General features: G+C 41.7%; 1 protein-coding gene across 1 annotated transcript in view; it reads right to left on the bottom strand.

Moving 5' to 3' along the window:
• The window catches only part of ARIH1 (ariadne RBR E3 ubiquitin protein ligase 1), a 138,195-nt gene that overhangs the window by 58,071 nt on the left and 54,740 nt on the right, over positions 1-25,384 (bottom strand). Inside the window, exons 3-6 of the mRNA XM_082256825.1 lie at positions 14,301-14,445; positions 8,758-8,850; positions 8,203-8,258; positions 6,921-6,987 (exon numbers count right to left, since the gene is read on the bottom strand). Coding sequence (XP_082112951.1) covers positions 6,921-6,987; positions 8,203-8,258; positions 8,758-8,850; positions 14,301-14,445 — 361 coding nt within the window. The remainder of the gene's footprint in view (positions 1-6,920; positions 6,988-8,202; positions 8,259-8,757; positions 8,851-14,300; positions 14,446-25,384) is intronic.

Here is a 25,384-nt window from a genome sequence, read left to right on the forward strand (position 1 = left end):
CGCAAACCAATCAAAATACGCTTTTTGCGATTTTTTTACCAAACATATGTAGCATAAAACAAATTGTCCGAAAATGTTAATAAATTTTGATTTTTACATTTTTTTTGGGGAATTTCATATAAAAAAATGTGAAAAATATTGCTATTTTTGCAAAATTGACGCTCTTTTTTTGTTTATAGCGCATGATAAAAAAAAAAAAAAAAAAAAAAAAAAAAAAAATCGCACAGGTGATCAAATACCACCAAAAGAAAGCTCTGTTTGTGGGAAAAAAAGGACGTCAAATTAGTTTAGGTACAGCGTCGCACGACGGCGCAATTGTCCGTTAAAGTCACGCAGTGCCGAATCGCAAAATACCCCCTGGTCAGGAAGGGGGTAAAATCTTCCGGGGCTTAAGGGGTTAATATATTTGAAAAGTGGCTTACAGAAAAAGCAATAAAATAATATACAAGTAAAAGCTTCTTCAGAAAGTTTTAACAGAAAAGTAAAGTTAATCTGACCCGGCCTAACAATTCTAAGGTAGTAATGCAGACGTACAGGCACCATTTGTTCACAGCAGCTTACGCATGTATTTGTAAATGTGTGCAAGCTAAACTCCTGTTAACGCAAGCCATTAGGTTCATTTAGTTGGTTGCAGGCTGGCTGACAAGCTGAGCTGGGAATTTTCTTTGGTTCTGTTTTACATTGAAGTATCTGACACCGTTTGAAGATAAACTCTAGGAAAGTTTAAGACCACATTCACATCATACACACAGAAAAAAAAAAAAAAAAAAGATTTCACTTGGAGAGACGAGTTTACATCAGTTTTCATGCATGTTTCAGTGAGTTCATGCGCAAAAAAAAATTGCACATGATACTAGTATTGTGGTGTTAACAAGGCATAGAAAGAACATTTTTATTTGTGTAAAATACAGGTTTTCACACGTGCAGTCAAAGGCCCTTAAAAAAAAGTAGTAGATACAGTGTACCTGGAAATTATTCACAGCGCTTCACTTATTCAATATTTTCATATGTTTGGAATCACCAGGACTATTTCAAGAGCAGGCCGCCCAGTCAAACAGTGATCGGGGGAGAAGGAGAGAAGGGCCTTAGTCAGGGAGGTGACCAAGAACCCGATGGTCACTCTGACAAAGCTCCAGCTTTTCTCTGTGGAGAGGGGAGAAACTTCCAGAGGAACAACCATCTCTGCAAAACTCCACCAAACAGGCCTGTATGGTACAGTGGCTAGACTGAAGCCACTCCTCCATAAAAGGCACATGACAGCCCACCTGGAGTTTGCCAAAAGACACCTGAAGGACTCTCAGACCATGAGAAGCAAAATTCCCTAGTCTGATGAAAGACTGAACTCTTTAGCCTTAATGGCAAGTGTCATGTCTGGAGGAAACCAGGCACCGCTTATCACCTGGCCGATACCATCCCTACAGTGAAGCATGGTGGTGACAGCATCATGCTGTGGGAAGGTTTTTCAGCGGCAGTTACTGGGAGACTAGTCAGGATCGAGGGAAAGATGAATGCAGCAGAGACATTCTTGATTAATACCTGCTCCAGAGCGCTCTGGACCTTAGACTGGGGAGGTTTATCTTCCAACAGGACAACAACACTAAGCACAGCCAAGATAAAAGGAGTGGCTACGGGACAACTCTGTAAATATCCTTGAGTGGCCCAGCCAGAGCCCAGACATGAACCCGATTGAACATCTCTGGGGAGATCTGAAATGGCTGTGCACAGCCGCTCCCCATCCAACCTGATGGAGCCTGAGAGGTCCTGCAAAGAAGAATGGGAGAAACTGCCAAAAATAGATGTGCCAAGCTTGTAGCATCATATTTAAAAAGACTTGAGGCTGTAATTGGTGCCAAAAGTGCTTGAACAAAGTATTGAGCAAAAGCTGTGAATACTTATGTACATGTGGTATTTTTTTAGTTTAATAAATTTGCAGATTTCAAAATAAACTTCTTTCACATTGTCATTATGGGGTATTGTTTGTAGAATTGAGAAAATTTAATCCACGTAGGAATAAGGCTGTAACATAAAAAATGGAAAAAGTGAAACGCTGTGAATACTTTCCAGATGCACTGTAGATAAGGCCAATACCTGCCAGTGCCAAGCGCTAGATTGGTCAAGATCTCTTTGTAGCAAGGCAAAAAAGTGAGGCAGAGAATCTCTGGGACTGAATCCCTCTATCTTTTAAGACCTGGGTTTCAACAGCCATGCTGCTAAAGCGAAGGACTGTGAAGAAACCTGCAGAGGGCCTTGTGATAGCAGATCTGGCCTGTTGTGAAGAAGCCAGGGATTGTCTGCTAGATGTCTGAGTATGTCTTTGTACCAGCATCTTCTGGGCCAGTTCAAAGCAAGTAGAATCACAATTTTCCACTTTTGCTCTCCTTTATGGCTCAGGCAGAAATAGAGGGAGGGAAGGCATAAATTAGCCTGAACTGGGACCAGAGCTAGGGCATCTGAGGCAAGAACTAGAGGTTACTTGGTTCGGTCAACAAATAGAGGAAGCTTGTTCTATCTAGAGGCAAGGATGTTCATGTCTGTAGTCCATCTTTGGCATATCAGATTGAACTCATTTGGATGGAGAGCCCATTCCCCTTGGTCCAAGTGGTTTGCGAATTAGATATTCTGTCTGCCAATTGTCCACACCTGGGATGTGGAATACGGAAATTGCCGGTTAGTGACTTTCTGTCCATGGGAGAATCTGGTTTGTTTCCTACAAGACAGCCAGGCTCCTTGTCCACTTGATGGTTAATATTTGCCACTGTTGTGGCATTGTCTCACTCAGTGGCGTCACTAGGGTTGCTGTCACCTGGTGCGGTAAAACATGGTGTCACCCCCCCCCCCCCCCTATATTCGTGTCGGGCAGCAGATCAGCTCAGATTTTTGGAGCAGGTTGCGACGGTCAAAAAGGCCTACAGGATAGCAGGTTAGGCACTTCCTAATGGCTCAGTCCCTAGGAGCAGTAATACAAGGGACGGTCAGAGACTACAGACATGATACAGGAGATGGTCAGAGACTGCTGACATGATACAAGAGACTGTCAGAGACTGCGGACATGATACAAGAGACTGTCAGAGACTACAGGCATGATACAAGAGACTTTCAGAGACTGCAGACATTATACAGGAGACTGTCAGAGACTACAGGCATGATACAAGAGACTTTCAGAAACTGCGGACATTATACAGGAGATGGTCAGAGACTGCGGACATGGTACAGAGGGTGTTAGAGACTGCGGACATGGTACAGAGGGTGTTAGAGACTGCGGACATGGTACAGAGGGTGTTAGAGACTGCGGACATGGTACAGAGGGTGTTAGAGACTGCGGACATGGTACAGAGGGTGTTGGAGACTGCGGACATGGTACAGAGGGTGTTGGAGACTGCGGACATGGTACAGAGGGTGTTAGAGACTGCGGACATGGTACAGAGGGTGTTAGAGACTGCGGACATGGTACAGAGGGTGTTAGAGACTGCGGACATGGTACAGAGGGTGTTGGAGACTGCGGACATGGTACAGAGGGTGTTAGAGACTGCGGACATGGTACAGAGGGTGTTGGAGACTGCGGACATGGTACAGAGGGTGTTAGAGACTGCGGACATGGTACAGAGGGTGTTAGAGACTGCGGACATGGTACAGAGGGTGTTAGAGACTGCGGACATGGTACAGAGGGTGTTAGAGACTGCGGACATGGTACAGAGGGTGTTAGAGACTGCGGACATGGTACAGAGGGTGTTAGAGACTGCGGACATGCTTCTGTAGCGTACAAGAGACTGTACACTGTAAAATACTGTTGAAGTTCAATTTTCTTAAAGTTAAAAAGAACATGAACGATCCCAGTGATAATGTGCCAGCAGTGGAAGAGTTACCTGCAATTTAACTTGTACCAGCTTCTCCTATGCTGACAGAGAATGCCATTCAGCAGCGTGGTGTGTCCCTCTCCCGTGTATAGGAAGTAAACATCACAGCAAGAGGAGGAGGGGCGGCTCCAGTGTACTCTCCGTACACACACACGACAAGTGAAGACTGCAGAGGCAGCTGGAGAGACATCCCGGCTACCATACAAAGTTTTGCCCGTAACCTAGACAACCAGCACTCGCCGCGGGCATTTCAGAAAGGTAGGGAGGTTTAGGCTTAAGTGGTGTCACCCCTCTGGCAGGTGTCACCCGGTGCGGACCGCACCCAACGCACCTCCATAGTGACGCCACTGGTCTCACTGCACCCAAGTTGGGTGTCCCTTTAGAAAGCGAGCCCAGTGCTGGAGGGACCAACTGACTGCTCTGAGCTCAAAATGTTGAGGAGTTTGGTTTCCTCTCTTGACCAGGGTTCCTGAACTTCCAAGGATTGGGAGACTCCTCCCCAGCCTACCAGACTTGCAGCTGTTGTAAGAACGTCAGTTTTAAGGAATGAAAAATGTTTCCACTGTTAAAGCTGGTGTGGTGATCCACCAGGATAAGGAAGTTCTTGTTTGCCCGGAGAGGAATATGAATATATCCAAGAAAAAAACCCTGCCTTTTCCATGCTGACAGAATGTTTTGTCGGACAGTTCTTAAGAATTTGGCAAAAGATACTGCTTCGAAGGAGGTGACCATTAGACACAGAAGTCTCATAGCAAATCACACTGTGGGATTTTTCTTGGACCTCAGTTGTTAAGCATGCAGATCTTAGAGATAGGACTTTTTCTGGAAAAAGACACTTGCATTGGATGTATCCAGGATCAGACTGCAGTATTCTAGGCAAAAGGGAAGGCTGGGGAGCAGATAATATGGTAGAGGTAATGAAACACCTGCCAAGATTATTACCAGACTCCACGCCAAGGGCTAAGTGCAGAGCAATGAGGATTCAATGGAATCCTCCCAATCTGAATATGTAAAAGACCAGAAAGAATCTTCAGGGGAGGAAAGGCATAGATCAGGTTGTACTGATCCCATAGAGCCACCAGAGCATCCAGTGCTTCTGCTAAGAGATTCCTGTACCTTAAAAACAAACTTGTTCTGTCTGTTAAGCCTACAGGCCAGGAGGTCCATGTGCAGCATCACCCACGAGTGACAGGTTCTGGAAACCTCTGAGTAAGGATAACAGCCCAGGGTTTAGGGGCTGTCTGCTGAAGAAGACTATCTGCCAATTATCTATGCCAGGGATGTACAAGGCAGGCAAGGCTGTAAAGTGAAGTTTAGCTCAGGACAGGATCCCATCTACCTCTCGACGCAGCAACACTTTTTTTTCTTCCCAGATGGTTGATGTGCGCCACACATTCCTGGTGTTGTCCGATTAAGCCTGGAATGGATGATCTTTGAGCAAAAAAGTTCAAAGCTGCAAAGACCGATAAATTGCCCCAAGTTCCAGGATGCTGATTGGACGATGAGACTCCACTTATGATCAAGTCCGCTCCAACAACAGGGTGCCCAAGACTCAATCCCAGCCTAAAATGCGTCACGAGAATCCTCCAAAAGACAGGAAGGACAGACTTACCTGATAAAGAGCAGGATCCTTAAGCCACCAAGCCAGGGACAACCTGGTCCTCGTGGGTAATGAATCAATCTGTCCAGGGATTTGATTGAACTCTCCCATGACAACAGAATATTGCATTGTAGAGGTCTGGAGTGAAACTGGTAAAATGGAACTGCATTGAAGGAGACCACCAATCAGGCCCAACACTCACGCAAAAGTGGAGTGTGTGATAACTCCTAGTCTGCAGAGCAATCTCAAATTTGAGGAGAGTCTGAAGTTTCTCTTGTGGAAGAAACACTTTAGCCTTTGCTGTGTCTTGATAGTAAAGGGATCTTGATCCTTTTGTGGACTGACAGATTTTGGGGACAGCTGCCAGGAATTAATGTGATCTTCCAAGATGGTTCATTCAATCGGAGGCCTACGGATATAGTGTTTACTGACTGTACTTTACCTCCCTACATTGTTCTAGGGTAGAGTTGCTACATGAGATCAGTTTTTTTTGTGGGTGTCAAGCAACTTGGCATAGGGGGGATTGTGTGACCTGGATCAATTCGGGGGTATAGTGTCCAGTTAGACCCTAATGCGCTCAGCAAAAGAAAGCAGCAATTTGTTGTGCTTAAGTGCAGATGTGGGCGGTCCTAGCCACAATATAAAAAAAAAAAAAAAATTAAGTTCCTCCTTATACCCAGATTTGCAATCTATCCTGGTTGCAGCCACTTCCTTATAGGTAAGTGTGAGCAGAGATGGATGCAGTTTTCTAATAAAACATATGGTGTAAGGTGGCAAGTTTTGTCCTTTATTAGCTGGTTAGAAGAGCGGGTTAACATTAGTGGTCGTTAGAGATTGGCTTTCTGAGTATACTTACTTTGGTTGCTTATTTTTTATTGCCACAGTTTTGGTTGTTTTATTTAACTATTTTTTGCTTGTGATATTTAGTTCCTTTCTCTGTGCATGTCAACTCCTGCCCCAAATATGTTGAATTATATGAATAAATACAGTTCCCCTAAAATGTGGAAGGGAAAAGCTTGCAGGTGTATACTACAGCACTATTTAAATATAAAGTCAAGCAGGAGAGTCAGTGAGTCAAGCCTGAGGAAGATGATAAATCCCCTGAAATGCATTGGCTTCCTTGCTATCTGTTGTGGAGGTCCTCCTGTATAGTTAGTAACTGTACATGGAGCAGATACATTTGCCGTATACATTCACAAACTTTGCTTCATCCTTTGCAGGGCTATTCCATAGCTGTGCTTTACAGCTCCTTTGCACAAAGCAAATCTATACGTAAATGCACTGCCTAGGTATTTCTTTGAAAAATATCAATGTTTTATTTGACCGTGATCCTTCAGTGCTGGATCATAGAGGGGTCTATTCCTACCACAGCCTCTTATACACAAAACAGATCTGTAACACAAGAGCGGCTCTCATAAAGGAGTATAGTATTTTATGTCTGTGCTGTTCTGTAGAGAAGGACTTACCTCCACAAAGCTATTAGTTATTAAATGTTGATACTTTAATTTCACCTTTGAATCTGTGATCAGGCGCCTGTTAAAAAAAAAAATAAATACCAGACAAAATTAGTACCAACCACAAAGAGTGCAGGATATATTTTACACTATCACTGCAGCTTCTGCAAAAATGCTGTGTCAATGGCAATCATATCCTAGCGAAAAACATACATGTGCACCTTACACCAAGTACCAAGATGATCAGAGGCTGAAGCACAGAGCAAGGCAGTGGGCAGTAGGGAACGTAAAAGGTGAAGGAGGGTACCTTTTACAAATAAAGGGTGTAGCTTGAGATTATTCAATACTAGATTTGGGGTGGGGGGCAGGTGTGGCACACACGGTGGTTTACAAGGCAGTAAGAACCCTTACAGTTATCACAGCTATAAGTCTTAGTGCCAGTTCACACATATGCGGTGCTGGAACCCTGCGAATCCACTGCCGGTTCCCGCATTGCACTCGACTCGCAGGCAGTTCACACTGCCATATGCGAAACGCTGGGGGTGTCAATACGCAGTTAACGACACCCCCAGATGAGTTCGCATATCGCAGTGCGAACTATCAGTTTGGACATGAATTGGATCCCATAGGTGTGAACACCCACGCGATCGGATTCTGGTGCGGACCAAAAAAGGGTCCTGTGCGACTTTGGTTCGAATGCGACGCAAATTCAGCCAATCTGTATAGCTGAATTCGTAACGCACAGACGTTGCATGTGATTTGCAGAGCGGTGCGCTGCGAATCACATGTGATGTCTGACATCGCATATGTTTGAACCGCCACTCAAATCTAGAAAATGTAAATTGGACCTGATGCAGTGCACAAGCATACAAATAAAATAGTGCGGGACTAGTGCGGGACTTCTTAAGCAGACGAACAGCTCCTGTTTGTTACATCACTGCAGTTTCCTGGACTACTTATTCAAGCAGTACCTACAACTATTTATGTGAGTGACTAAGGTCATTTTCTTGGGGACAGAACTATGAACAGCAGTGTCCACGTAACTGCTCAGACGCATCTTAGTTAATGGGGAGAGGTTTTATTGGGCAGAACAACCAGGGTACACAGCACTTATTTCTGACAAACATAAGACACATTGTGGCTTTACCAATAGTGTCACAAATGAAATTCCTGGTCAAGACTGATATTTATCACCTGGTTTCTAACTCCTTGTCATATTGGTTAAACAGTTTCCCTTCATCTGTTTACAGCTTCAAAATTGCATTACATATACAATTGTGTTTACAGCACTTACATTACTGTATTGTCATCAACTAATATGTCACAGCCATGAGCAGGGCAAGAAATGGTCTGAAATTAAAGAAAAAAAAAAAACAAAACAATTTGTTGCTAAAAGATGATAAACTAGTAAAATCCTATTTCCATATGTTAAAACATTTCTGACTGGAAAACTGAGACAAAGGGGCCTTTTTATAAATGGAGAACAGATAGCACAATCTGTTAACACCACAGCATTGACTTCGCACTGTACCGCTTTTTTCTGCTTCGTTCATATAATGCAAGCTGTGGTGTGGATTCTTCTGTGTCCACAGGGTATTCTCTACACAGTACACTAAAAATACTGATATAAGGAGAGGAGATCTTGGTCAAATGTTATTCCCCACAAAGCAAACAAAGTGCTAATCACATTTGTAAAGGACACCATTGTGCCATACAAATGTACCTTTTTATTTTAAAACAGTAAGATAACAGCAAGGCCATACCACAGCTTTATAAATGTGCCCCGAACTAAAGATGGCAGAAAGGGAAAAAACACAAAACACTGGTTTCAATATACAAACTATACTACCTGTCCCATTCCTTCCTCAATGATTTTGGTGGTTAGGTATTCACTCCAGCACTGCATGCAGAACTTGTGACCGCATTCAAGGCCTGTGAAATACTGCAGAAGACAGGGAAAAATGATGGGTACATAAGATATGTTACTTGTAAACAGATATACCTAAACCAATAAAAAAAACAAGGCACACAGTTTTAAATTGTATGTGTCTACATAATAGTTTGAAATGTTTCAAGAATCTTCCATGGAGGAATCGCCATGCAAGAACAATGGTATAAGAAAGCTTAGTTTCAGTACTAAGAGTTCAATGCCAAAAGGTAAATCAAGGTCCCCTGCACACAGGGCGGTCCTTTGCAGCATTTTATTGCACTGGGGAGGGACAGACGTAAGTATTGCTCAGAACAGCCTTCAGTTCCACCAAAGATTGACAGGGTGCATGCAGGCAGCAGGGCTGGACGCTGCACCTGTTCCTCCCAGACGCACTAAAATGCTGGTAGGTATGTACCTCTGGTAGGGATGCACCTCTAGTTGCTTGCTTTTCAGACTTTTAGAAAAAGTAAACTGCACACAGGTTTGCTTTAAGTTCAAAAAGAGCATTTAAGTTAAATGCATGTGCTCCTTTTTACAGGCTAGTAAGGTGTCAGCACTCTATTGTGGTATGCACGGGGAGGGGGGGGAACACCAAACCAGATGATTACAAGTTTTTTTTTTTTACCTAAATTAAAGAGTACATCTATAATTCACCAATAAACTTGTAGGTTCTTATTCACACATTGCAATTTGGAATCGCAGACAGAATCGCCACAATTCCAAATCTCATGGAAGTCAATGCTCAACAAGCAATTGGATCCCATTAATCTTTAAATGGCACTCCAACAGTGATGCAATTCTGCTGTGATGGTCGCATGGCAAACTGCACTGCTAAAATTCACACAAAGCTTGTCGCCAAAAAAGGAGAAGGTGCATCTTTTGGCATAAAAATGTGCATAGGGCAGTCTATTCAAGTGAGGGGACCAGCCCCTATGAGACAGGCATATTTGCATGGCCAAATATAGTGTTGCAGTAACGATCGTTCTGAAGAAGTGTGAACGATGTGAACAGGGCCTTATTACAAGGTATAACAAAGACACTTGTGTCCCAGAACATTAAGGGACTCCTTAACAGTTTAGATTCTCAAGGCAGGGGGGCCAACACATTCAGAAGTAGGCAGGTAAGTGCACACATGCATACATTTTAGTTTGAGCAACTGAGCTATATAAACAAAAGGCAGATTCAGCAAACCAAATAAATATAAACATGTGCAAAGAAGCAAACCCTTTCATCTGCTGGCTGGAATGCAGATATGAAATGTTAATATGCAAAATGTTATACTCACCTAATAAATATTTAAATATTAAACATATAAAGTATACATACACACAAATATGCACACTACACTAAGTTTGGCATCATTACCACTTTGCTATTAAAGGATAAGTTCACCTTTAAAAAAAAAAAAAAAAAAGCAGGTAAAAAAGGAAAAAAATAAAAATGTTGATTTTTTACTTGGAGCCTAAAAAGCATTGCAAACGCAACCAGGTGCCATGCAGGACTCCTGTATACTTTTCAGTGTATCGGTCTGTTCATACCTCGTGTCTACTCTCTAGGCTGAACTCAAAAGTTAATTGCAGAAAAAATTATGCACTTTGTCAACTGTAGACAAGTTCTGTGTTTCATTTGGAACTAAAAACCTAACTGGTTTCATTTAGCAACTGCTTTGTGATCTAGTATTACAAACCCAAGCACAGATGGAATACGGTACCCATTCACTGCACAAAAGACCCAGTGTCCCAAAACTCTACAATACCTAAAATTGCTGCTTATCTTTTTGAAATGCTTCATCTGATAACTTAAGCACTGAAAGATTCAATCTAGTTCTCTTTATTTATGAAGAAGGTGGGGAACTATCATAAAGGCCACAATTAACCCTGTTTTGATGTGGGAATCCACTCCACTGCACTATTGTATACAGCTGGAAGTTTCCCCATGAGAATACAATGATCACCGCTACCGGCTATAGCCAGCAGCAGTGATCAGATAAAAAAAAAATAAACAGAATGGTTGTACAGTATTTGTTACTACATAGTGCTTCCACTTCTGGGGCTAGCGAATAGTATATCGTGATAGTAAGGCAGGTTATTTTCTAAACCAATTGGTGAATATCCTCTATATAGGAGGATAAAGAATAAACATGTAGACACAGTATCCTATCAACATATTTACTTGCTCTTTCATTTAAATTATGATTTACTGATATAACAGGGCGGGCTGGTGAATCTTGTTGATTTTTATGAACCTTTGGTAAGGCATAAAATATTGTAATTGTCGGATGGAGATTAAGAATGTAAGTATATTCATCTTTTGAGATCAGTTCCATACTGATTGCATTATCACGTATCCGTCTAAATTTATCCAAGTACTATTTGGTCGGCTCTCTGGCCAGTATAAACTTCAGTACAACCAGCCTGCCTATAGATGGATTGAAATTCGGTCAGTTCCTGCTGAACCGGGTGAATTTTGATCAGTCTACGTTCAGCTTTAGAATCTTGACTTCTTCATTGTATGCTAATGAGAAGAAATTGGGGGTGTCCCTAAAGCCTGGTACATACAAGCTTTTTCAGTTCAACCCAGCGGGTTGAACAGAAAAAAAAAAAAAATGTCTGTTCTGGTCGGAGCCGATGTACCAATGATCCGAAGTTAGCACATTGATCTCCCCTGTTGAGCTGTGTGTTCTGACAGGGGGACGGCCACTCTGCCAGAACACTCCAGTCAGCTGGTTTTCCAGCATGCACGTCCGACAGAAGCTGGCCGGCTGGCATACACATGGGCTAAATGACAGCCGATTTTTATTGAACCAGCCGATGTTGCCCATGTGTACAGGGCTTAAGCCCTTTTGTTGGGACAAACTCACAATTAAATGTTTGCAATCTGTCACGAGGCCTTCTCTTTAGAAAAATCTAAAGGGTAAGAAATATTTTTTTTATTTGTGAAAAGGAACACAAACATATCAGGACTGTAAATGTGGAAGTATACTTTAGAGCAGGAGTCTTCAAATGTTGGCCCTCCAGGTGTTCAGGAACTACAATTCCCATCATGCCCTAGTCATGTCTGTGAAAGTCAGAGTTTTCCAATGCCTTGTGGGATGTGTAGTTCCGCAACAGCTGGAGGGCCGTACTTTGAGGATCCCTGCTTTAGAGAGACAAGTCTGAAAGGAGAAAGAGGAGTTTATTCAGAACTTCTAATTTAAAAAAACGGCCAATGAGTGGGACTAAAGCTAGCCATAGACCTTTTTTTATTTTTTTTGTTCAGCCAGAAGGCCGGCCAGGAAAAACACATTGCTCTATCCAAACAAACAAGACGGATGGAGGTGGGAGTCACTGCTGTAATTTTACAATGATCAGCGGCTGTAGCCACTAGTCCCTTTAACAAATTTCAAATTATAGGATTTCTGCAGTGCAGGAAAGGCTGCACACTAAGTGAAATCTGGTCAGTCTTTGCTGAACTGATTGGTTTATGGCCAGCTTAAGTCAACAGGGCTTCAAGCCACAAAAGGCTGTACACTAAAAAATTTTGCCTGCTTAGTGATAATCGCTAGAGAATCTGGCAGGCTGGTTGTACCAAAGTTGATTGATAAACTTGGTACATTCCACCTGCCCATTAACTGTTTGAATCTCGGCCGGTTCCTGGCGAACTGGCAGAGATTCGAACGGGGTATGGCTAGACTAACCCAGAGGTGGGGGCTGGTGTGCTACTAACATTGATTGGGAGGCTCATATTGCAGCACTGATACTGAAGTAAGGTTTATCTAGGGGCACAAATACCAAGGGTGCAATAAAAAAATTGTTTCCTGAAGAAATGGTGTATAGTATTAACGTTCTAATGGGCTATTTTTCTGCTAAATATTGAAGGAAATGGTTGTCACTGCTGTGTTTGGGCCAATTTTTTTTTTCCTCTTCAATCAGGTATTCATTTGTGACCATGTAGAGTCAGGTTTTTACACATTTTATACAGGAACAAAAAAGTTTTCACTTCATAATAGAATTGTTTCAACATTACTAACAAAGTCCTACAATTCTCCTTCACTACATTGCCGTCCATTATGTATGACCTGTGTTCCATAAAATGCACTGTTAACGTGATAAAATCTTGTGCACCATAAAGATAAATGCAAGCTGTGGGGAGACAATTCATGTTATGGGAGGTGACACTGGGCAGAACCTGCATCAGTAAAGGCTGTGTTTTGCCAGGTTTACAAAAAGAAAGAAGAAGAAATCAAGTCAATGGCAGTTAAATGTATTGCCCAAACACCAGTAGAAATTTGTTCAAAAATGTTCATTTTGCAGAAACTTCGATATTTTTTTTTATTAAATTCAAAGCAGGATGGAAAACTTGCCAAAAGCTGATTTATAACTGTGAATGTGGTTTTCATTCAGAAAAACTGCACATACTGTATTACAACGAAACAGGTTTTTTAAGTTTGGGATTCCATGAAGGGTTTTCAAATTAAACTAGTTAACTTGATGGCATGAAAGAACGTTCTGTTTTTTTTCAGAATTTCTGTATAAACATTTGAACAGATAATCTAACTATGTATGGCCAGATTAATGGCTCGTACACACGATCCGAAAATCGGACAAAAAATACCGATTTCGAAGCAGTAATCGAAATTAGTACGATAATCGTTCGTACAGAGCTTTCGAGAGACAATTACGACAGTTCATCCAGTATTATTATCGGATTGGACAAGCACGAAAAATTCTCTCGTACGATACCAGATAGTTCGCTTTTCGTTTAATCAGTACAGTTGTCGCCTGAAAATACAATACAAATACACTACAACACATTACATCACCTCCAATTTTTTATTCTGTCACATGAGAATTTTCATAACTTTAGTAACCTCTCCATTTTCAATATGCGACTAGCAAGCAAGCAAAAAAAAAATTATATATATATATATATATATATATATATATATATATATATATATATATATATATATATATATATATATATATATATATATATATATATATATATATATATATATAAAATTGGGTATACGGGCCATTAGTATGACTTGGACTTAGACCTGCTCCTGTAAAGAGTAGCTTTATCACCAGTTCACAAAAGCACAATCAAAATTTTTATATATTAGCTATGCATTATGTTTAGTCCTTATGTTAGGATTTACAGAAGTAAATACTCATTAATTTACCTACTTGCATGTTTGCTTGCAGTTGCCATCATCAAGGTAGAGAATATTCACACTATGTCAAAGTATATGCTGAATGCTTTTAATACATTAAAGAATACATACAGGCTTTAATTTGCTGAAGGCAATAGGTGGATCAGTGAAATACAGGTCAAGACACGGCATTTAATATATATAGAACATCAATTACGCACCACAATTCAGTTTTTGTTAAGGCTGTAAAACGTTATTTATACGTGTCAGTTGAAAAATTAAGGGGCAGGCAAGATAAAAAAAACCTCACTCCAGTTACACTTACTGAATTTGGATAGTTCAAGTAGCAGATCTGACAGGGCATATCCTGGGCAGAGGAACGCGTATTCATGGGCCGTGTTCGTGATTTCTTGCTAGGGTTAATGACATGACATTCTGAGAAGAGCTTCTCCAAGTTGCCATCAAAATACCTAGCAGCATAAAAGAAAAACAAATGTTTAGGACTACCACACCTAACTGCTTAAAAGCCCACACCACAAACTCGGTCATCATCCCACTCCTTATAAAATAAGCATCTCAAGTTTGATGAGCTAGAACAGTGTTTCGCAACCTTTTTTTTTTTTTTTAGTCAAGGCACCCTTTACAAAATATGGACAGTCAAGGCCCCCCATTCTAAAATGTAAAAACTATTCTAATAGTTTTACATAATGACGCAACAGCCACAAGTCGGAGTAGGACACTCAAAGTTGGAAGGGATTTATTCTTCCAAAGCAAATACACTTGTAAACTGGTACTGACTAATATGCCACGGTTTCTTTTCTCCCTTTGTTTTTCCTCCATCACTCAGCTAATGTGACCCCAACATTGAATGAGGGGAGCATGGGAGAGTCAGGACACTGGTGTTCCGTCAGAATCGGCAACCCATCAGATTAGGTAACGTAAGTGACATTCCGTCACCCGAATATTTACTGCGCATGCGCAGGTTTGCTAGCCTGACCGAACACCTGCAGCCATAAGGTGCCAGCAGACATCTTACTACACCCAGCTATGTCTTGAATTTCACAGTCATTTAATAAAGTGAGCATATATAAATTAATATAGAGATCTGGCAAACTGTTTTCCATGTTAAATTTTAAATGCTTAAAAGGTTTACCGCTGACCAGCATGGGGAGTAGCCAATATGGCCTCTGCCACCTTCCTACTGCTGGTGTTCAGCTTCTTTCAAAATATACAATTCAAAACAGCATCACGGATGTCAATATACTATATTTATCTCAGCTCAGTTTATTGGTAAAATGACTGTGAAATTCAAGACGCAGCTAGGTGTAGTAACGTGTCCGCTGCCGCCTTCTGACTGCCGGTGTGCTGTCACATTAGCAAACCTGCTACGCATGCACAGTAAGTATTCAGGTGACGGAGTGTCCCTTCTGTTATCTAATCGGATGGGTTGCGGAATCTGACGGAACACCGGCAGCTACAAGGTTGTAATGGTGCACAATAAAACCTGTGAATTTGTGTAACTAAAAGGCAGCCTTCATCCATACGCTGGCTTGTATACAATTTTTGGGCAATTTTTAGGTATTTTGCCAAGGCACCCCTGAAGAAACCTCAAGCTTCAACCTAGGGTGCATTTTTTTTTTTTAACATTATTTTGCCCTACTTTATGTTCAAAAAAAATCTCTTCTTTTTTATTCTCTGACACTATGGAGCCTGTTCAGCAGCTCCCCAACCCCAGCCCTGTTGGTCCTAGGTAAGGTCCAGGCAGGACCTGTAAACACTCCTAACCACTTGTCACCCACAATGTAATGCGAACAGGCAGACTGTGTAGGCAAAGCGATGTACCTATACGCCGCTGCCTACCACCGGGTTTAGGGAGAGTACATGCGCTCCCCCCAGCCAGTACCTGCTGTTATGGTACACAGCAGAAGCCTGTCAGCAAGTCCCAGCTAATGATTCACAGCTGGGACCCGCTGTTCGGCTGTGAGCAATTACAGCCCAGAGCTTTGTGTTGACAATCAACACAGAGCATTGTAAGGAGAGAAAAATCTGTTTTGCATCCCTGCAAAGCATGGAAGACAAGAGATCTATTATTAAAAAGCAGCACACTTTACACAGTTAGGCCCACATTTAACCCAATGAATTAGTACAGTGACAGTGTGATCACTAATTATTAAATTTACTGTTGATGTCAGTGTCAGTCAGTTCCCCCCAGTGTCAGGGTCAGATTGCCTACTAGAGTAGCGCAGTCTTAGAAGTCACTGATCACCGCCTTTAGTAGAAGTATATAAAAAAAAAAAAAAAAAAAAAAAGATTCCAGTATATATAGCATCGTTTGTAGGCACTAAAACTTTCACGCCAGCCAAGCAATATACACAGAGGTTGACAGCAGGGTTCAGCCCCCCCGCGTTAAACCCCTTCTGTGGTAAAATTAGCAGAAAGCACACAGAGGGGTAAACAATGAGGTAGCTCTTTGTTCTCTGCCTACTCACAGCAAGTCCTTAGACAGGGTAAAAGCAGAGACAATACCAGAAGCCCCAGAATCGGAAAGTGCTCTACTGTTAACTTGTTACCAGAGCAGAGACTGGAAAGAACCTAATGTGGAACCTAGGGCCTGAAAGTCACTTCCAGGCTAGCCCCAAAATTCTCCTGTATATGGCATTATAATCCAACAGTAGATGGATTTCTCTATTCCTCAACAAGACAAGAAAGAAATGTTCATTTTTAAAAAGTGACCCCCAGGGGATTTTTAAAAATGTTTTGATTCAGCTATGAAAAACTTGAGCATGCCTATGGGGCAGTCCCTACATGTCTTCATTCAGATGAAAATCAGAGATGACCTTTGGAAGGAACAATGGACATGGCTGAAGAACCACTAGGTAAGGTGAACGACAAGACAGCAGCGCCAGCTCAGAAACCCTGCACAGAGAAGTAATAGCGACCAAAAAGGCCACCTTCTGGAACAACGTAAGGGGAATCTCCCAAATATTTACAAAGGGAGGATTCTGGAGAACTGACAACACCAAATTGAGGTCCCATGGTGACAATGGAGATCGCACCAGGGGGAACCAAATGTCTCACTCCCTGGAGAAAGGTAAGCACCAAGAAATGTGTGGCCAACGAACGTTGAAAAAAAATGGCCAAGGCCAAGACCTGGCCTTTAATGGTACTCGAGGCCAGATGCTGCTTGACCCCTCGGTGGAGGAAGGCCAAGATTCAAGTCCCTGCAACGGAGTGAGGGTGAGACCGCAGGGATTCACAGCACGCAATATAGGTCTTCCAAATACTATGGTAAATCTTCCCCGGAAGTAGATTTTCTAGCTTTTAAAAGTGTAGGAATCACCGATTCAGACAACGCTCTATCCTTCAGCACCTGGCTTTCAACAGCCAAGCCGTCAAAGCCAGCAACTGTAAAGCAGGGTGGAAGATCGGTCCTTGGGAGAGCAGATCTTCCCTGAGAGGAAGTCTCCAAGGAGCAGACGACCAGCTGTACCAGATCGGCAAGGCCAGTCTGGAGCCTCTAGGGTGACCAGAATCCCTTCCTCCTCAATCCTGCGCAGGAGTCTCGGCAGAAGCTTGAGAGGAGGTAAGGTGTATATAAGGCGATACTGACTCCAGGGAGCCACTAAGGAGGCTGTGGTGTTGCCTAGGGGATCCCGAGACCGTGCCACAAACCTCTGTACTTTTCTGTTGAGGCGAGTGGCCAACATATCCACCTCGGGAGTCCCCCTCCGGAGACAACTGATGGAACACCTCCGGATGAAGTGACCATTCTTCATTGGTCTAATGCCTGTCGACTGAGATAGTTCCTGACTAGGCAGAAAAAAACTGAATACCTATAGCAGGAAGTGGGAGTATACCCTCAGGGATTGCCCCATAGGCACGCTCAAGTTTTTTTCTCTGCCTAGTGTCCTACTCCTGTAGGGGGCAGTATAACCCTACGGTCATGAAGATGAAGAGCTGTGTCCATCAATGAACGAAAGAGAAAAATCAACGTAACTTCACTCCAAGTGCAAAAGGAACATGAAAGGTGAAAACCTTCACTGTGATAAATCCCCTTTAGGGTGCACCCTCACCTAAATATACTGACCCTGGGGGGCGAATGCACGACCTTTAGGATGGCGGATGCTTAATCCGGCTGCTCCGGTCTGGGTCTACCTTCTGTGACTCCCGCTCTGCTTCCACAGCATCTATAGCTTCGGGAGTACCACAGACCGATCCTGGAAAGCAGTGGGCACAACATGGGCAAGATAGGGAACCAAAAAATTGTTCCCCCTCCTACTGCCGAAGTGCAGCCTCCCTGCAGCCTGGAGTGGTTCCTGTATAGGCCCGCATCCCTGGCCTCGAGTGTGAGGAAGGACCCGCCGGACTCCCAGAACTATTCAGCCACAATGAGGAGACTGTTCAAGGGACTGCCCCTACCATTCCTCCCAACTTCTCAGCACAGCATACTTCAGCTGCGACAGTGGAGGTCCTGGACCTAAAATTACACAACCTTCTACAGAATTTAACTCACAATATATCTAAAGAAGTGGGGAAAATTGCTCAAGAGCTTAGAGGTGATATTAATCAACTATGCGAGCGTGCTGATACTCTTGAAAATAAGTTTGATGAGTTGGTACAAAATGTACATGCTTTTGAGGAAGACAATGCAGCACTAAAACACACTATCTTAATTACAAATACAAGAAGATCTAGAGAACAGAGAACGGCTTCAAAATCTGAGAATTTGTGGAGTCCCCAAAAGTGAAAAAGAAATACGCCCCTACTTGCTGTGTCTTTGCAAAACACTAGTACCACATATCCCAGACAGACTGGCGCCTGGATAGAGCTCATAGATCTTTGACTCCTAAACCGCCTCCTAGTGCCAATCCCAGCAATAGTCAATTTTCACTATTACGATAGTAAAGAAGCTCTTACAGTGGCCACACGCAAAAAAAACCCATCTGGATTATAAGGGAAACAAAATACAGTTCTTCAGTGATTTATCACCTATCACCCTGGCCAAGAGGTGAAACTTGTGCCCCATTACTTCTCACCCTTTAGTCCATCAGCATCTCGAGATGGGGTACAATACTCAATGCGTGATCTTCAAGAAAGTGAGGCTTTTCTGCACAACCTTGGTCTACCGCCTCTACCAGAGGAAGATTTTTTAGCTTCCCCCTTCCACGTCACGTGCACCTGGAACATCAGGGAAAATTTGGACACCAACATGGCAAACTGCAAGCAAGACCTCTGCTACTCACCAACGAGCTATCACCAAACTCCCTACCCGAGGATGTCTCCTTGGCAACTCTGCTGGCTATTCTACATTGATGGGAATGACACCATCTTTGTATTCAGACTACAGGTCTGAAAGTTTAACTCCCTATTCCAGTGTTTCTCAACTCCGGTCCTAAGGACACACTAACAGGCCAGGTTTGCAAGAAAACTGAAATACATCCCAGGTGATATCATTTGCTGCTCAATGATTGCAGTATTCTAGTCTGCATCTCCCCAAGGTAATACTTAAAATCTGGCCTGTTAGTGTGCCCTGAGGACCGGAGTTGAGAAACACTGCCCTATTCCATGGGATGATTGTATATGCTCATATTTTTTCTTCTGCTTCTCATTACGTTTTTTTCAGAATTGGAATTTCCGGATGAACAGTTTTTTTTTTTCTCATCTTTTGCAACAAGACGAGACCCCCCCCCCCCCCCCCCCAGTAGATCTTGGAGATCGCCATGTTCCTCTTCACTGTCCTGGGTCTAGGCCCTGGTCACCTAAGGTTTCAAACCATTTTTTTCAGGTTCCTTTTTGACCGGTTATTGCTTATGGTCCTTGACAGATATGCAGTGTTTTCCTGTCTCCCACTTTAAGGGATTTTTTTTTCTTTTTGCCCTTTCTCCCTATACACCATGGACTCTATTTTGGAACATAAATTACATGTGGTATTTGCATCTACCTTTAATTACATGATATGGCTTTAAGCATTGTTTCATACAATGTTAAAAGGTGTAAACTCTATCTGTAAAAAGTGGCTAGCCCTAAAAGGAGTTTAAAGCTTCGAAGGCGGATGTAGTCATGGTCCAGGAGACACATTTTCATGCTGAAGGCGCATTTACATTTTGCCTCCAAACATTTCCCGAACACCTATGTTGTTTCGGACCCTTTCGGAAGGCTGGTGTTGCGATTTTAATTAGGAATACATGCCCAATACGGAAAAAAATCCATCTTCTTTGATCCTCAGGGTATATTTATATTCCTGGACTGTGAAAACATGACGACTCCTTTCACTTTAGTTAACATTTATGCACCCAATTCTGGACAAATTCAATTCCTTAGAGGTTTTTGAAAAGATGCAAAAATTAGCGCAGCCTTTTAGGATTATTGGTGGGGACTTTAACCACTTCCCGCCCACCCTATAGGCGATTGACGTCAGGAAAGTGGTTGCATTATCCTGACCGGACGTCATATGACGAAGGCAGGATAATGCGCTCTGCGCGCCCCCTGACACACCGCATCTCCGATCTGATGTAGGCTCTTTACCATGTGACCAGCCGTGTCCAATCACGGCTGATCACATAGTATACAGGAAGAGCCGTTGATCGGCTTTCCTCAGTACGTGGCAGGCACGAGTAAATGAGAGCCGATCTGCGGCTCTCCTGAAGGGGGGGGGGGGGGTCTGCACTGGTAATCAGATCATTGATTACCAGTGCATACCCTCGGGGGGTGCCACAAGAACCACCAGGGATGCCCACCCATGACACCAGGGATGCCCACTATGGCCACCAGGGATGGCAATCAGGGCTCGGGGAGTCCGCCAGTGCCCTCCCCATTAGTGCTGCCCGCCAGTGCCCTCCCCATCAGTGCCGCCCACCAGTGCCCATCAGTGCCGCCCACCAGTGCCCATTAGTGCCCAGCAGTGCCGCCTATCAGTGCCCAGCAGTCCTGCCTATCAGAGCCCAGAAGTGTGGCCCCATCAGTGCAGGAAAAAAACGTATTTACAAAATTGTATAACAAAAATTTTTTCCCCCAAACTTTTCGGTCCAATTTTTTTTTTCCAAACTTTTTTCGGTCTTTTGTTTATCAAAAAAGAAAACCTTGCAGTGATCAAATACCACCAAAAGAAAGCTCTATTTGTGGGGGGGAAATGACAAATTTGGTGTAGGTACAGTGTTACATGACCGCGCAATTGTCATTCAAAATGCAACAGCACTAAAAGCTGAAAATTGGCTTGGGCAGGAAGGGGGTGAAAGTGACCTGTATTGAAGTAGTTAACCTACGTATGTCTTCCATTAAGGACAGCCATGCTCTCTTTCAACTTATACCTTTTGCCCAGGTTAATAGATTGTCTAAGTCTTTCTGAAAACTCACGAGAACCTACAATCTGACACTTGGCGGATCAAACATCCCACCCAAAAACAATTTACATTTTATTCACCTTCGCACAAACTTTCACGCCTAGACTACTTTTTTTTATTTCAGCACCTTTACTAACGCATTTGGCAGCATCTGAAATTAATTCCATTACATGGTCAGATTACGCACCCATCCTCTTGAATCTTGCTCTGTACACTGCAACTAGTAAAACTGGTCATTGGCGCCTTAATGAGGCACTGTTGCATATTCCTAAAATCAAAGACCCCCTCGCTGAGAAGCTCTAAAAAGTCAAAGACACACTTACAAGTATCCAATGCACTGGATACTTGTAAGTGTCTTTGACTTTTTATGCAAAATAAAAGTTTTAGCAGTTTTACACTATGTCGACTTTGTCTGGCTTGTTCCTCCATGTATCACTGTTAAGAGACCTGCAAGTTCCTACATGAGAAGCTCTGGCCACCTCTTATTAACATCGAGGGTTCCAGAAACCGCTTGGGAATTATACCATCTACCAGCTTGTATGGCCCACATACTATAAGGTATTCTGGGTCCATACCCTCCGGTGAGCGCATCCACTTTCTACTCTTGGTGTGGGGATTTTACACAACTTTTCTTCACTTATGAATTTGAAGCACTACTTCATTTCTGCATACCCTTTGGACTCACTTATGAACTTTTATACATTGGTAATATGAATTCAAAAAAAAAAAAAAAAAATCGCAGATCGCCGCCATTACTAGTAAAAAAAAAATAATGAAAAAAAGAAAACAAATTGGCCTAAAATGTTAAATTGTTAAATTTTGATTTTTAAATTTGGGAATGTTATATAGCAGAATGGGAAAAATATATATATATTTTTTTCAAAATTGTCACTTTTTTTGTTTATAGCGCAAAAAATAAAAATCGCAGAGGTGATCAAATTACCTACAAAAGCTAGCTCCATTTGTGGGGAAAAAAGGACGACAATTTTATTTGGGTACAGCATTGCACGACCGCGCAATTGCCAGTTAAAGTAACAGTGCCGAATCGCAAAATAAGGCCCGGTCATTAAGGAGGCAAATCCTTCCGGTCTTAAAGTGGTTAATATCTGCTATCAGATATTCGCAAAATGGAGAATTTAACCGCCCTAGCTGAAGACTCAATTGCAACTTTTGCCAAAATTTAGGACATGTGGGATACTTCAGAATATTGTCCTAACCACACCTCTTCAGACATTAACTAAGATACTTATTATTCATACCCTGAATCTACTCAATACACACACCTTCATGCATGGAGTTTCATGGTGTTTCCCCTTTCTTATCCTACCTCCCTCCCCTTTTTTTTTTCCCCCTTTCTCATTATTGGGAGATTTCGATTGTACATGTACTTATTATGTCATGGTGTAATGTTAACAGCCAGATGCATCGCAGTAATCTTCTTGCCTTCTTATACTAATAACACTCTGCATTGTTTCTGAAAAATGGTTATATTTTCTATTTTACTTCTAAAATTTAAAAAAAAAAAAACACATACATACATACATATATATATACATATATATATATATATACATATATATATATATATATATATATACACATATATATATATATATATACATATATACATATATACATATATATATATACATATATATATATATACATATATATATATACATATACATATATATATATATATATACATATACATATATATATATATATATACATATACATATATATATATACATATACATATACATATATACATATACATATATACATACATATATATATATATATATATATATATATATATATATATATATATATATATATATATATATATATATATATATATATATATATACCCAGGTCGTGTTGGACGAAGGGTATAGTGTCCTCACGACCTGGGTTGGTTTACCTTTCTAGCTTTATATGCACATTGGGACTCCTGTCGTTGTCAATGGATGTATGCTTAAAGTTTGAACTATTGGTGAGTGTATAAAGAAGAAATTGTATATATCTGTATGGATTTGTAAACACTGTATCTCTGCATCCAATGCAGATCGGCAGTGTCATATCCTACTGCTGCCTTATAAATGCATTCATTTTATGTCATTTAGGTTACTGTCTAGAACCATTAAAGAGGTCACTACCATTGCCGGTCCCTGAAGAAGCCCATGATATTGGCGAAACATGTAGGACCCTGGTGACCCCATTATTGTATCTCTTGGTTCATATCAATATTTTTTGTAATTTGTTTATATCGTTTGTCTATGATGCAAATTGCATCATCGATTTTAATGATGGATTATGTCAATTTTCAATAAAATTATATCTTTTTAACTGTTTTGTTTAGAATATCTATTTTTGCCTCATATTTCACTGCCTTCAAAGTCCAACTATGGTGGCTTCATGACTGTATACTCCCTTTCACAGGGCTGTACCTGCGGGTAGATACAGACATTTGCCACTTTTTCAAATTTCTCCGAGTATTTAATTAGGGATGTGGCAGTGATAATTGGCTGAAGGTGAACCAGTGCTGGCTTCCTAAACAATTTTATGTCCAATTGAAACCAACATAGTGCTCACTGTTATTATTGGAAACATAGAAATAAAAAGCCACCTACTAATAAAAGACAAGGAGATTGCATGTATTTCAAAATACAATGTATGCTGTCAGTGTGATTCCAGCTTCTTCGGCCATCAGCTCTCTCTCTCAGTCCCATGTAACCACGCCCAGACAACACCCGTGTTTCATCAAATTATATGGTATATGGTGCCCCTGCTAACGTCATTACAACAAAACGCGTAGAGAATTGCCTTGGAATGGTTACCAGAACTGAGTGAGAGCCGACAGAAAGAAGAGCTGGAATACGATGACAGCTATCTGCTGCCAAAACCCCGGCATTTAACGTCAAAGTACCAACGTAAATCTGCGGTGGGCAGTCCAGAAGTGGTTAATAAAACAGCAAAAGTGGGAGGAAGGAGTCCAAATGAAGGAGACCTTATTGGACAATAAAATTTGTTGGGTACCATATCCTATGTATGTAAACCCCAAAAAACATCCCAACCATAAAAACTATCAGGACTTTAACAGTACCACAAACAAATGTAAATAAAATACCAAATTTTATTTGTACAAATGTTAAAATAGATAATGTGGTTATCAAATCCCAAATAACATCATAATTTATTGCAGATACATCTGTCATCTGATGCGAACATTTCATGGAGAACTGGATCCAGGAATACTGAAATATGTTCCATCAAACCACGAAGAAAAAAAAAAAAAAAAAGACTCAGGTTGAGGAGCCACTCATACGTAGTGTGCTAGATACGTTCAACAAAATGTGTGAACAAAAAAAGTATATCCTTCAGGATCCCTGTTCCTTCCCAAATATATGATAGTTGGGAAAGAAGTGGTCACCTAAGTGAGCAATGGTTTGATGGGACATATTTCAGTCCTCCTGGATTCATTGCTCCAATGATGTTACAATTGTTGGCTGTTTTGCTTTGTTGTTTTTATGAAAAACCTATTAGGCTCCGTTCACATGTAGGCGTTTTGGGGCGTTTTTGGGGAGTTTTTCTGCTCTAGGATCAGCTCTCAAAACGCCCAAAAAGACAAATCCTATTCATTTCAATGGCCCCTGTTCACATCTGAGCGTTTTGACGCTGTAAGCAAAACGCCCAACGCTCAAAAAAGTACATGAGCTTTTTTTTGGGCAGATTACAGGCGTTTTCCATTGGTTTCTATTCAATCTAAAAACGCCTGCACAAAAAACGCCTGTAAAAACGCCTGTAAATCGCGGTAAAAATCGCTGCAAAATCGCGCTAAAACGCGCTAAAACGCTACGCTCAGGTGTGAATGTAGCCTTAATCTACAACAGAGTCTAATGTTAATGCTAGTCTTCCTGATGAATCGGGTTGATGACCCGTGAAACGACTGAAGAAAAAGCAAGCAACCCACCACCCTACTTCTGACATGGATGATGGGGAGAACACCGTGTAATTTTGCATGAGATGACAGATGTACTTGCAATAGGTTAATATATGTATATGG

This window comes from Pelophylax lessonae (genome assembly GCF_965119305.1).
Source record: "Pelophylax lessonae genome assembly, chromosome: 4".
NCBI lineage: Eukaryota > Metazoa > Chordata > Amphibia > Anura > Ranidae > Pelophylax > Pelophylax lessonae.